We start from the raw sequence: 13,536 nt of genomic DNA on the forward strand, positions 1-13,536 counted from the left end.
AGTAAGTACGGATGAAATCTTGCAACTCAATTTAGAAGCAGATATCTTTAACCGATTGAGCTGAAATTTTGTATACACGTTCAGTTTGGATAAGAATGCATGGTCAACTGTGACGTCATTCTAAATCCAACATGGCGGCATACCCAAGACGGCGGACCAAATATTTAATTTTTGATCGACAGACACAAACATTTGCGTTTATGATTTTTTCTATTGTCTAACAAAAAGTATTTATATTGCAATAAAGATTCCATTCCACTTACAGAACAAATGATAATGAATAACTGTACAATAATGTTTTAATTAATTCCCTTTATTATAATATCTAAGTATTATTTATAAATCAATTATTGTTGTAAAGCGCATTTCCTGTTTAGTTTTCCTGTCCCTTGTCTGTTGAATTGTATTGTCGTGGTCATAAACTGTACCTAATGAACTGCGACTGCAATTCCTTTTATTTTTTTATATAGGTTTAATAATACTTGTTTTTGTATAAGTATTATTATTCCTATGCAATACTATGTACTACACATAGTACTGAAGTGTTAACCAGACCCTTGTGTTCTTTATATTTTAATTTATTTATTATTTGTTGCATTATTATTGTATATGTGCAATCTATACTCTATACTAATATGTATTATGAATGCGAAAGTCCGGCTAAACCACTAAACCGAGTTTGATTAAGTTTGAACTTCAAGGAAGGCCAGACTTTTTATGCCTAGCAATTGGCGACCAAAAAGTGTTTATTTATAAAATATCAACCGGGTGATTTTTTTAATCCTTTGCTATCCTTTTAACTAGTGTTTAAACATATTTTGTAAAAAAAATTAAAAGGCAAAAACCAATTCGTTGTTGTGATTACTTATAATTAAACACAGCTTCAACAAAAATGTTAATTATAGATAAAACCTTAATGTTTTGCTAAATTATACAATACCAGTTTGTCAGTGTAGTTACCGCCACGATAAAATACTAGTTCGGTATCGCAGTACAATATGATTAAAACCTCAAAGTATAAGATTACTACTTTAAAGGAGTTACGACTGCTAGTCTTTTTTTTTTTATTGTTTCTTATAGGTAGGATGAATGGATGGAAATAGATCAGCGATGGTAACTAGTCTCCACTGCCCTGCCAACAGATATTGTTACTGTTAGAAATATTAACCCTTACAACGTAGAAGCGTCACCAACGTTGGGAAAATTTGGGCAAATCCCATTAATGTGTCATTTAATTTAATCGAAATTTGAATTGGATTTTTTTTTTTAAATAATATCGGAAATAATACTAGTGAGCCAATGTAACTAATGGCTCTAGGGACATAACATCTTAGTTCTAAGGTTGGTGGCGCATTGGCGACGTGGGGAGAGATTAATAATTCCTATTGCACCAATATCTATGGTCGATGGTAACCACTTACCATCAGGTAACCCATTTGCTCTTCTTATATATATGGTATCCACTCTGCTTATAGTAATTTTAAAGTTTGTATTTTAACATAATATATTGTATTGTTTCAGGAAGTCCCGCACCAGAGTTCAGTAGACATAGAGTCGTGCGGCCCGTGGTGCATCAAGCGAGAACTAAGAGGGAGATCACGTCAACTGGACACACGGTACGTGTACATACCTATATATGTATACATCATTGTATTGTCTTCAAGTAGGTATATATGGCAGTGGACTGAATGCGATCATGTCTTGGCCGTATTTTTACTGTATTTATATCGAACTCCTTTCGGCTATTCTTCTCGAGTATTTTTTTCTCGAGGTTTGATTTTGATAAACAGTATGTAATGTAAAGTAAAGTTTACAATGTATAAATTAATTTGAATATGTGTGATTCTGGACGCTGAGTTCCCATATGGTTATCGAATATGTTAAGGAAAAATATCGTTGAGTAACTTGGTTGTTTCACAAAATAATTCTATCACATGTATCCATATTACAAACTCGTAGCAGAGGAGCACGTTGTTTTTTATAACATAGGCAGGCGGTCTGCCAAATGTTCCCACTGATGATAACCGATCGCCACCGCCCATAGATAAGGAGGTCGTAATAATTCCTTACATCATTCGTAACCATGATGAACTAAGATTTTATAGCCTTTACATATAGTTTCACCTTTAAAACCGGAACACAACGATACTAAGTATGGTTGGCGGTAGACTATAGTCTATTTATCATATAGATAAATAGGTGGTACTTACCCAGAGGCACAAAGCCACGGAACACTCCTAGCGGATTAGAAAACTCAGCCAGTCGAATAACCTTCGAATCGTTCGATTTTCGAATATTCGAAAATAAATAAATCAGTTTTTATTTAAAAATAGAACAATTAATTATAAATTAAACTCGCTTACATTTATTTAAATCTTATCATATAAATATAATGTAGGTAAAATGAAATACATTTAAAAATATCCTTCGCAAGTTTTAAATATTTAACTAGACTGACATTCAACCAGTTAAAAGTGTTAAGGTGATTGATGATATCTATAAACTAAGTATAATATTTATCCGCAATTAGCACGTGGAATAAACTGAGGTAGCTAAAGACCTTGAATGCTTTTTAGTTTTAAGGTTATTGTTTTAACATTCTTATGCGACCTCAAAACAAACTAATAAAAGTAATGTGTTTTACATAGTATATCATACTACTAAACCCAAAATAATAGAAAGATGAAAGGCACAGATGACACGTCCCAGAGAATAACATATATATATATATATATGTGCTTGTTGACTTCCAGGCAGGATATATAACATAAATATATAATTTTATTTATCGTATTTAAATAACATTACTGTATTTTTAGATGTTGAAAAAGAGTAACTACTGAGTTTCTTGCCGCTTCTTTTCGGTAGAATCTACATTCCGAACCGGTGGTAGCTTTACTTAATATAGTTTGTTAAACGACGTTTCAAAAGTGCTTGTAAAAGCCTACTTGAATGAAGTATGTTTTGATTTTGATTTATGTCAAGAGATGGAGACGTAATGTCGCATCGACAGAGTAAACATAGAATTTAGCTTGCAAGGTTTGACTCACACAAACAAGCATTGCAAGTTACTTAAAAGCTTGTAAAAAAAGGTGAACAAGTCTTGATTTATTTGTTATCCTTAATTGTCGTTATATTATTAATTTATAAACATACATACGTACCTTTAAAATTAAAATTAATAACAGACAAGGTTGATTTTGCGATTAAAAAAAAACTATTATCTTGATTATGAAAAGGCAATTAGTATTTTTTGATTTTTACGCGGGATGTCTAAAAATATAATACTTATATACGTATGACGGGTACACCTTTTAATCTACCATTCTGATTTACTTTTCTTAACATATTTATGATTACTTGAAAAAGATCGCTGGCTTAATGATAAGGCCTCTTGTACATCGTCTACGCAGTGTTCCTATGCTTATATTTTATTGTTGTGCATTAAGGTTTGTTTAATTATTTATTTAATTCGTGTAGTAAAAAAGTAACTTTTGAATTATTATTGCCAGTTCTTCTCGAGTCAGCTTTAATTTTCAGTACTTGATTGTATTACTTGGTGGTAAGGCTTTGTGTAAGCTCACCTAGGTAGGTACGATCCACTCGTCAAATATTCTACCACCAAACAGCAATAAATACATTATAACGATTATACCGGTTTGATGGGTGAGTAAGCCAGTATCATGACATAACATCTTAGTTTATAAGGTTGATGTTGCATTGGTGATATGAGGAATGTTAAATATTTCCTAAATTACCAATGTCCATTAGCAGTGGTGACCACTTACCATCAAGTAGAATAAGGATATATTCAAAGTCAATTAGAAATATTATTAAACAGAATTGCGAAGTGGAGCATGAATGAATCAGTGGTTCCAAGTTCGTAAGCACAGCTGCAGTTATTGTCCTGGTTTTCCTTAATCAAATATATATATGAGAAAGGCAGCAAAGGAACAAATAAATGAAAGTAAAAAACACGAAGAACACAATGGGTGCTTTATTTTATACCAGCCCTTTAAAGGAACAATGATATTTTTTACAAATGCATCTGTATGTAAAGTCGAAAACCGAGTGAGCGTGTTTACGAAATGACTGAATCGAATCATAATTTTGTATCGATATTTGAAACTGTATGATGTGAAATCTTTTCGATTTACTTTTTTTTTATTGAACTATAATTAAGGCAAGCTTTTGAAATGCAAGTCAAAACAAATGACTTACGGAATTGCATAAAATACACCAATCACGTATCGGTATTATAAAATAGATAATAATATACCAACAGCAACGCATAAAATAGACCAATCAACTCCATTTATAAAGTTCGCTCAGCGTCAATAATCTTACCAGGTTTCCAAAAATGGTTTTGATCGACCAGTTCTATCGGTTGAGCGCATCTAACAGCATATCTGATGACATTCCAATCATATAAGAAGAAATTCTAACTGAGTTATTTATAGGACCGAGATGAACTTGTGGTTAAAACACATGAATCTTAAATGAAGATTACGAGTTCAAATCCGACACGCATAACTATGTATATAATAAACTGAATTAATATATTCTGCAGAAAGCATAATAATGTTAAGCGATACATGACAGAAATGTTTGCAAAGACATAGTAATTTTTTACTTTTTAACTTGTGGTCTCACTGGCTTTTTTATTACAGACACTTAGTTTTATATGAATTGATGTTATTATTTTTGTTTTTTTTTTTTTCTTTTATTTTTCTATTCTCAGTCTCTTTAATGTTATATGTGAGATCTGTTATTGGCCTAATAGTTATTAAGTATTTAGTATTTATATATTGGCCTAATAGTTATAAGTATTTGTTATTTTTGTTTATCAACGGCTGTATGTTCTCCAATTAAATGAATAAATAAATAAATCAACTCGTGAAAGAAAACGTCGTGAGGGAGACTAAGATGTTTCTTAACTTTTTCGTTAAATTTAGCTGATATATCAAGAAAATTTTCATAATTTTTCATGGATATGTAAGAAACAGATAGTATTTAAGAGTTCTAATATGTAACAGCGTCTAAAGAAAACGAAATGAAGGCAATCGTTGTAATTACATGCTTTGCTGACGTTACGCAGTAACATTCTCGTTATTACATGAGTAATTATCGTCAGCAAGTCTAGTGAGACAGTTTCCTATTTCTTGCGATTGTAACGAGGAAAAAGGTTTTATAACTTCTATTTGATAATAATGATAATATACATGAAAAGACAATTCTAAATTTGAATTGAATTTGGAAGTTTTTTTAAGGTAACCCCTGGAAATCAGCGAAGATAGACAATTTATGTGCCAGCAGTTAAATTAAAAAACTACGAGAGAAGATTAACTCTAGAGCTTTGAGCACAATTCACGAGTATATAAATAAATTCCAATCTCATTCTTGAGTTCTATATATTATGAGCATCTTTTTTAAGATTTATATTTTGAACGCTTATATTGTTTTGGAAATTAGGGTTTATTTATCGGCAACATCAACAAACTGTTTTGGTTTATATTAGATAGTGATAATTAATCAAATACAGTTCACATAAACAACCAGTAATAGTATTTTAGTAAGAATGCCATAAATTTCTCTTGAAATATATTATGATTAAACTCTAATAATTCCAGGAGGGTATGCATCACCCAGAGCTGACGATGACGATAAACATAGATGGAGTAGAACATGTCCTGGATCTCCGGCTCAACCAAGATCTAGTAGCTGGTGACCACGTAATCAGCTATCAGAAAGATGGAAAGACGGTGCTGCATAAACCTAAGATAGAAGTAAGCATAACGCCCAAACTTATCAATAAGAATATGGGGATTACCAGATATTTATCGAATTCATAAATGTATAGTTTCGTTATATCGAAACCTCATTTCATTTACTTATTATACTTATTTTAAAAGTCTTTTGAGATGTTTCCATAATAAAATTACCAACCATTTCTTCGGCTTTAACAGGTTTTGATGGCACAGCGTATGAGTAATTTATATTTAGGTTTAATAATTTTTACGAAATTATTTTTCTTGTAAATGATTCCAGGAACTTGATATATGCCAGTATTCTGGCACGGTAAGAGGCAAGAAGGGATCTTGGGTTGCGGTATCGACCTGTCACGGTGTTAGAGGCGTCATACACGACGGAAAACAAATGAGATATATTGAACCACAAGGTAAGTTAGGTATATGTTTTCAAAACGATTTACTTATGAAATGCTTATAGTGATGATGCTCACGATCTGTAAACAATAGTAATTTAACAGGTCTAAAAACAGGTCTGTCTTTAATATAGTCTACATAATCATAATAAACATAATCAGCCTGTAAATTTCCCACTGCTGGGCTAAGGCCTCCTCTCCCGTTGAGGAGAAGGTATGGAGCATATTCCACCACGCTGCTCCAATGCGGGTTGGTGGAATACACATGTGGCAGAATTTCGTTGAAATTAGACACATGCAGGTTTCCTCACGATGTTTTCCTTCACCGCCGAGCACGAGATGAATTATAAACAAATTAAGCACATGTAAATTCAGTGGTGCCTGCCTGGGTTTGAACCCGAAATCATTGGTTAAGATGCACGCGTTCTACAATAAATAGTCATTATCCTCATCTTAAACCCAACAAGCGTCCAGATGCAAGCGATATTGCAGTAAATTTCTCTCCATTCAAAATATATTTATATATATCACCTCACTGACGGTCTCAGACTTGACCATTATCGGCAAAGCGTTCCAATGTTTGGCGCCCGGGCTTTTATACCAGTACTCTGGGTTAAAAGACTGTTCTGTAAATAGTATATGATTTGATTTGATTTCATAGGGGTTTTTTTAAACCCGTCTGGGTGGACCCACTCCTTGTCAATTGTTCTACCATCAATACTTTGTGTAGCTGTGTTTCGTCAGTGAGTCAGTGTAAATACAAGACCAAGAGATATCACTATATCGACGGTACAAGAAGTAGTTTCTATATCCTGTAGTGCCAATGTCCTGTCTTCAAAACTGTTCACATCAAGTGGCATTTGCTCATCCTCTATTCTCCTCTGACCTCAAATAATAAAATAAAATATTATCAATTAAGTTACATATAATATTGCTATTTTATTTATTTCAGGAAATGAAATAGATTCACAGCACTACATCTACGATCACTCCGATCTCGAAGCCGATTTCCATTGCGGGTACAGTGGGGGTGTCACCAATAATACGAATTACGATCCGGAACTAATGAAGGAATATCAAAACGAGAAGAGCAAAGAGACTAGTAGAATACATCGGGTAAGTGTATTTTAAGATACAATTATATAAGTATATCAAATAATTCAATAAGTCAAATCAAATCTGTGATTTTCCTCGAGTTTTTATTCTTGTTTCCATATTTGAAAGTTTAATAATAAAATTAACTTTGATATGTTTGATAAAATTAGTTATAATTACGCACTTTTGTGGAATTTCCCATAATTAAGAATCTATGTTGATTCTACGAACGTTTATTTTTCTATGGTTTGACCAATATGATCAATATATGAACTGTTAGATGAAAATGTTTCTCCGCAGTATAAGCGCAATATCGATGACACAGAATTACGTGGACCTTTCAACGCAAATAAATTATCACGATACGTTGAATTGGTTTTGGTCGCGGATAATAGAGAATTCAGAGCGAATGGCGAGAGCATTAATACAATACATCGGCAGTTGAAGGACGTCGCCAATATCATTAATTCGGTAAATATAACTTGTTAATCTTAATTTTTAACGTAACTAGACGTTCAGGTCAGATATCCAACTTCGGTTTCGTCTAAATTATTCAATACTAAGTTAGATCTTGTTTATGATAAATCAACAACCGATATGTGACTTTGTCTAGGCTCGCATCTTGTATGAAAACTTGTCAACACCATAAACTGAGCAATTTGAGCAACTAAAAGGAATAAGCCATTGTTCGCAATACAAATATATTTTTAAATCTGTTATATGACTTCCAATCATATTACACTTAGTAGTCACGTTGGTCCCTATTTTTAATGATTTAATAATTAATTAATGATTAAATAATGATTTTTGGTCCAGAATAGTTCCTTTTCGTGCTTTTAAAATTACCATTTTTTTTGTTTTATACATAAATACTTCTTTTTAGGTGTATGCCCCTTTAAATATTTTTATAGCACTAGTCGGTGTGGTTGTGTGGACTGAGCGTGACGAAATAATTTTAGAAGAAGATGGTGATAAGACCCTCACACACTTTTTACACTACAGGAGAAATAGATTGCTGTATACCATACCGAATGATAACGCACATTTGTTAACGTAAGTATAATCTTAAAATGTAAAGAAGTGGTATAAGGTACTTAAATTTCTTGACTTCGTTTTTTATAAATCGAGTAGAAAGTGTCAAAATTGAGAAAATGTTTCAGACGCCAAAAATTTAAAGACGGAGTTGTAGGCAAAGCTCTAAAAGGTCCCATATGTACCTACCAGTTCTCTGGTGGCGTTGCCACCAATCACTCGGAGGTGATAGGTCTGGTGGCCACGACCATCGCTCACGAAATGGGTCACAACTTCGGTATGGAACACGACACGGAAGCAGATTGCAGCTGTCCCGATGAAAAGTGTATAATGAGCCCCTCGAGTACTTCTGTCACGCCTACACATTGGTCTTCCTGCAGTCTTCGGTCCTTAGCGCTTTCCTTTGAAAGAGGCATGGATTATTGTTTACGGTGAGAATTGTAATTTGTCTTATAATAGGTTGTTTCTCAAAAGTCAAAGATTCAGATCGAATTTCCTAACGTTACATCTTTATTTAATATAATTTATTTTATCATTATATTTTTAAAGCAATATGTATCGATGATGCTAAGTGATATGTTTTTGCAGCAACAAACCGAAGCGTCTCTTCGATTCACCAACATGCGGCAACGGGTTCGTGGAGCCGGGCGAGCAGTGCGACTGCGGACTCAACGGCAGCGCCGCGTGTCTCGCCTGCTGCCACCCGCGCGCCTGCGTGCTGCGCTCCAACGCGACCTGCGCCGTGGGCGAGTGCTGCGACCCGCAGGTGAGCGTCCGTCTCGCTCGCACTGTACCCGCAGGTGAGCGTCCGTCTCGCTCGCACTGTACCCGCAGGTGAGCGTCCGTCTCGCTCGCACTGTACCCGCAGGTGAGCGTCCGTCTCGCTCGCACTGTACCCGCAGGTGAGCGTCCGTCTCGCTCGCACTGTACCCGCAGGTGAGCGTCCGTCTCGCTCGCACTGTACCCGCAGGTGAGCGTCCGTCTCGCTCGCACTGTACCCGCAGGTGAGCGTCCGTCTCGCTCGCACTGTACCCGCGCGCCCGCGTGCTGCGCTCCAACGCGACCTGCTGCTATCACACGGACGCATCTACAATAAACCATTTTCAGACATATTCGCAACTAAAACATTTGATGAAATTGGAAGAAGCTGAAAGTGAAAATGTAGAACATAATTGTTTTGCAAACAACTAACTCATAATTTTGATTACAGACGTGTCGGCCAAAATCTGCGGGTACGGTTTGTCGATCGGCTGACAAAGAGTGCGACTTGCCCGAATACTGCAGCGGGTACTCCGAGTTCTGTCCGAGAGATGTGTACAAGATGGACACCACTCCTTGCTCCAATAACGAGGTTATTTTTATTTACACAATGATTTTAAAACATGTTTGAAATCTTTATCAAATTTAAATTAGCCTAAACAAAATCGTATTTTCAAAACCTTTACATGTAAATCTTTATACGACTTTTTTCAGGCTTACTGCGTTCGCGGCTCGTGTCGTACGCACACGGACCAGTGCCGGCTGCTATGGGGTTCCACCGGCGCGATGTCGGACATACGATGTTACAATACTTCTAACGTAAAGGGCGACAAGTGAGTGATTTGATTTCCTAAAAGGAATTGTATTCGTAATTGTATTGAAAGTAAAACACAAAGTTGCCCAACCAGATATGTAGTTTTAGTTAATAATTTTTGGTCGACAGGAAAGGAAATTGCGGCTACCAGCGAGGCGACCAGCCCGAATACTATCGGTGCGCAAGAGAAGATGTTCTGTGCGGTCTGTTGCAATGCAAACATCTCAACGAGAGATTGGAGTTCGGTATGGAGTCGGTCTCGTCTCTCTCAGCGGTCTTCATCAACAATAATGGTATGATATTATTTATATTAAAAAAAATAAAAATTCATACGTAAAAGCTTACTTGAAAAAAGAATATTTTGATTGTAATTATAAATTAAAGTATGTTTGATATCCTTGAAAAGGGTTTGAAGGAACTCACTTGATAGAGTCAATTAATAAACTTTTAATTTAATAATATCTAGATAACATAAATATCTATGCTTATCTATAGTTAGATGTAATCAAATAATTGAAATAAAAGTCTGCCAGTGGTAACCTGTGCCTTAGAATCAATACATTATCAAATAGATACATAGTTAAGTAAGTATTATATTACTGGAATGTGGACAGGGAATCGCTATTAAACTAGATGTTTTTTTCTTCACCAGGTACCATACTGACATGCCGTACTGCGATGATAGATCTGGGTCTCTCGGAAGTGGATCCTGGAATGGTACCCGACGGCGCGAAGTGTGGAGAAGACAAAGTATGAGACATAAAAAATTGCGTTTTAAATTGTATGTTCATTTGTGAGCTAGATGTACTTGTACATGTGCCCAGTAGCTAATTTAAATATTTACAAATTAAATAATTTGATTTATATTATATATAGAGGGCCGAGATGGCCCAGTGGTTAGAACGCGTGCATCTTAACCGATGATTTCGGGTTCAAACCCAGGCAGGCACCACTGAATTTTCATGTGCTTAATTTGTGTTTATAATTCATCTCGTGCTCGGCGGTGAAGGAAAACATCGTGAGGAAACCTGCATGTGTCTAATTTCAACGAAATTCTGCCACATGTGTATTCCACCAACCCGCATTGGAGCAGCGTGGTGGAATATGCTCCATACCTTCTCCTCAACGGGAGAGGAGGCCTTAGCCCAGCAGTGGGAAATTTACAGGCTGATTATGTTTATGTTTTATATATATATATAGATAGTAATCCTATAACACGGATACGTCCTTTAAATTTACATTATATTTCGTAATAAGATTTTGCCAAGTTATTATTTAGTTGAGAATGCTTTTATAAAAAGCCTCACCTTTGCCCTCATTCAATTAATCTGTTCTATTTGGTATTGTTTTTACCACGCAAGGAGAAATAAATATGGCGTCGAGCTGGAAAAGTACTTATTATTAGATTTGTCGTTTGTTTTATATATTTTTATTATTATTCTTTTATAGTGAGATTTAGGGTTCCTTATCCAAGGGCAAAACGGGACCCTATTTTACTAAGACTCCGCTGTCTGTCTGTCCGTCTGTCACCAGGTTGTATCTTAAGAAAGTTTAACAGTCGATTCAATTAAAGACCATTTAAATTTTTCGCCTTATTATATTGACTCACTAATTTAAGATCACAGATTAGATAATTGTTGATGTATTCATTTAAGATTTACATTGCAGATGTGTCTGAATCAAAAATGCGTGCCAGTAGCGGGAGTCGTTGAAGTCATATCGCAAAAGCAAAACTCTGTTTGTCCTTCCAACTGCTCGGGACACGGCGTCTGTAACTCGGAAGGTAAAATAAATGAAATAAATAAGGTAAAATTATTATCAAAGTTAATAATTAGGATGATGATGATGATTGACCAAATTCGATGGTCATTTATCAGCTAACTGCGCAAATATGTAATAGTGTTCAAACAGAGCACTCGTTTATATTCTTGAGCTCATAATCCGACGGGAAGACAATTCGTATCGGCCGGAGTGAGGTCAGGTGCAGGACCAACCACTTCTCAGAGCTCGAAAGTAAAAATTGTCAACCTACTGACAAATCAAATCAAATCAAATCAAAAATCTTTATTCAATATAGAAGTGTTTACACTTGCTTATTGATTGTCAAAAATCTACCACCGGTTCGGAATTCAGCACCTCGGACCTGAGAAGAACCGGCGAAAGAAACTCAGCGGGATATATATATATATAATTTGTTTTTTTTAACACTCACATCACACACGTAACACACTTTTGGTAATCCTCCTTTTTTTTAAAAAAAAAAGTACCTTACGTTAGCATTTATTTTATGTGATAAGTGAGAATGTGTGTGTTACGCGTTAATGTGGTGCGGTTTTTTTTCGCTAGGAAATTGTCATTGCGAGCCCGGCTTCGCGCCCCCGCTGTGCGCTCTTCCAGGACCAGGAGGTTCTATCGATTCCGGTCCAGCCACCGATTCCAGCAGTAAGAATCAAAATATATATCAAAATGTTATAGCACATTCCTTAAATGTATTTGGTCTTAATCAATTATTACCATTTTTCAGTTCAACGAAACTTCATGGTGGCGATGTACGTCATATTCCTCTGCATCGTACCGGCAATTCTTCTGATTATGTTCCTGATGTATTATTCAAGACACAACGTTCTCACTTGGTGGAAGAAACCAAGAAAGACGTACGTATCGAACCTATTCAATAAGGGTGTCGTTGGCAAAAATGGCAATAATCCAACTAAATTAACAAAAAATAACTTTAATTTCAACTTAAAACGGTTTCCTAGCTCTAGCTCTTTTATAAGACTACTCAGTTTTAAACGTAAAGATAAAAATGAATCTAAATATATCGAAAAGGAAAATAAATTCGGGCTTAACTCTGAGACCGCGACGGAAAATATTTATGACAACGTTTGTAATGACGATCACGATTACGAAAGCGTGAATAGTAATACGGATTTGAACAAAAAAAAACCAACATGGAGAAATTCAATAATTAATTTCATACACAAGAACGAACCAAAAAGAGTAACTGTAAAAAAGATACATAGAAAAATTAATAAAGAAGACATAACAGTAGCCAACGATGAAGTCATCGTTAAAACTATAAACAACAAATTAGCTCTAAACAACACAAATAGTGCAAAGAAAAATAAACATAATGTCGTTATTATAAATACTGGTTTAGCATCCACCACTAATAAAAATATAAGCAAAGCTGATATAAAACCATTGAACAATTCAATCGATAAAACTATTACAGTAGACACTAAGTTTAATTCGGACAAAGCAAAAGTTGATAATCATGAAAATCGTAAGATTAAAAATAAAAATAATTTGGTAATTGTGAACGCCGGTTTAGCTTCAACTACTAATAACAAAATAAAAACTATGAAAGGAAATAATGAATTAGGCAAATCTCACTTTAAAGATTTACAAAGTAAATTCAATCAACAGACTGGTGTTAAAATTGATCTATCAAAATCACCAAGAAAACATTGAAAATACTGAAATGGAACACTAATAGCTTAAATTAGAATTTGTTAAATTTTGTGACCAAAAAATTAGAGTACGATATAAATATATATATTATTGCTTAAAATCTAATATGTTTCTGCTATAGGAATTTAAGTCTAAGAATTTATTTCTAAGTTTAAATTTAAAAAAAAAATGTACATAATATTTAAAATTATTATTAAAA

The 13,536-nt window shown here is 34.7% G+C and overlaps 1 protein-coding gene across 1 annotated transcript in view; it reads left to right on the forward strand.

Annotated features, from left to right (window-relative positions):
• The window catches only part of Meltrin (meltrin), a 76,680-nt gene that overhangs the window by 58,382 nt on the left and 4,762 nt on the right, over nt 1–13,536 (forward strand). The window contains exons 2-16 of the mRNA XM_026642944.2: nt 1,522–1,616; nt 5,631–5,786; nt 6,049–6,178; nt 7,116–7,279; nt 7,559–7,729; nt 8,142–8,311; nt 8,419–8,721; nt 8,879–9,056; nt 9,501–9,641; nt 9,764–9,882; nt 9,993–10,156; nt 10,516–10,613; nt 11,532–11,646; nt 12,210–12,305; nt 12,388–12,517. Of these exons, the coding sequence (XP_026498729.2) occupies nt 1,522–1,616; nt 5,631–5,786; nt 6,049–6,178; nt 7,116–7,279; nt 7,559–7,729; nt 8,142–8,311; nt 8,419–8,721; nt 8,879–9,056; nt 9,501–9,641; nt 9,764–9,882; nt 9,993–10,156; nt 10,516–10,613; nt 11,532–11,646; nt 12,210–12,305; nt 12,388–12,517 (2,230 nt within the window). The remainder of the gene's footprint in view (nt 1–1,521; nt 1,617–5,630; nt 5,787–6,048; nt 6,179–7,115; nt 7,280–7,558; nt 7,730–8,141; nt 8,312–8,418; nt 8,722–8,878; nt 9,057–9,500; nt 9,642–9,763; nt 9,883–9,992; nt 10,157–10,515; nt 10,614–11,531; nt 11,647–12,209; nt 12,306–12,387; nt 12,518–13,536) is intronic.

The sequence above is a fragment of the Vanessa tameamea genome, chromosome 24 (genome assembly GCF_037043105.1).
Source record: "Vanessa tameamea isolate UH-Manoa-2023 chromosome 24, ilVanTame1 primary haplotype, whole genome shotgun sequence".
Lineage (NCBI taxonomy): Eukaryota > Metazoa > Arthropoda > Insecta > Lepidoptera > Nymphalidae > Vanessa > Vanessa tameamea.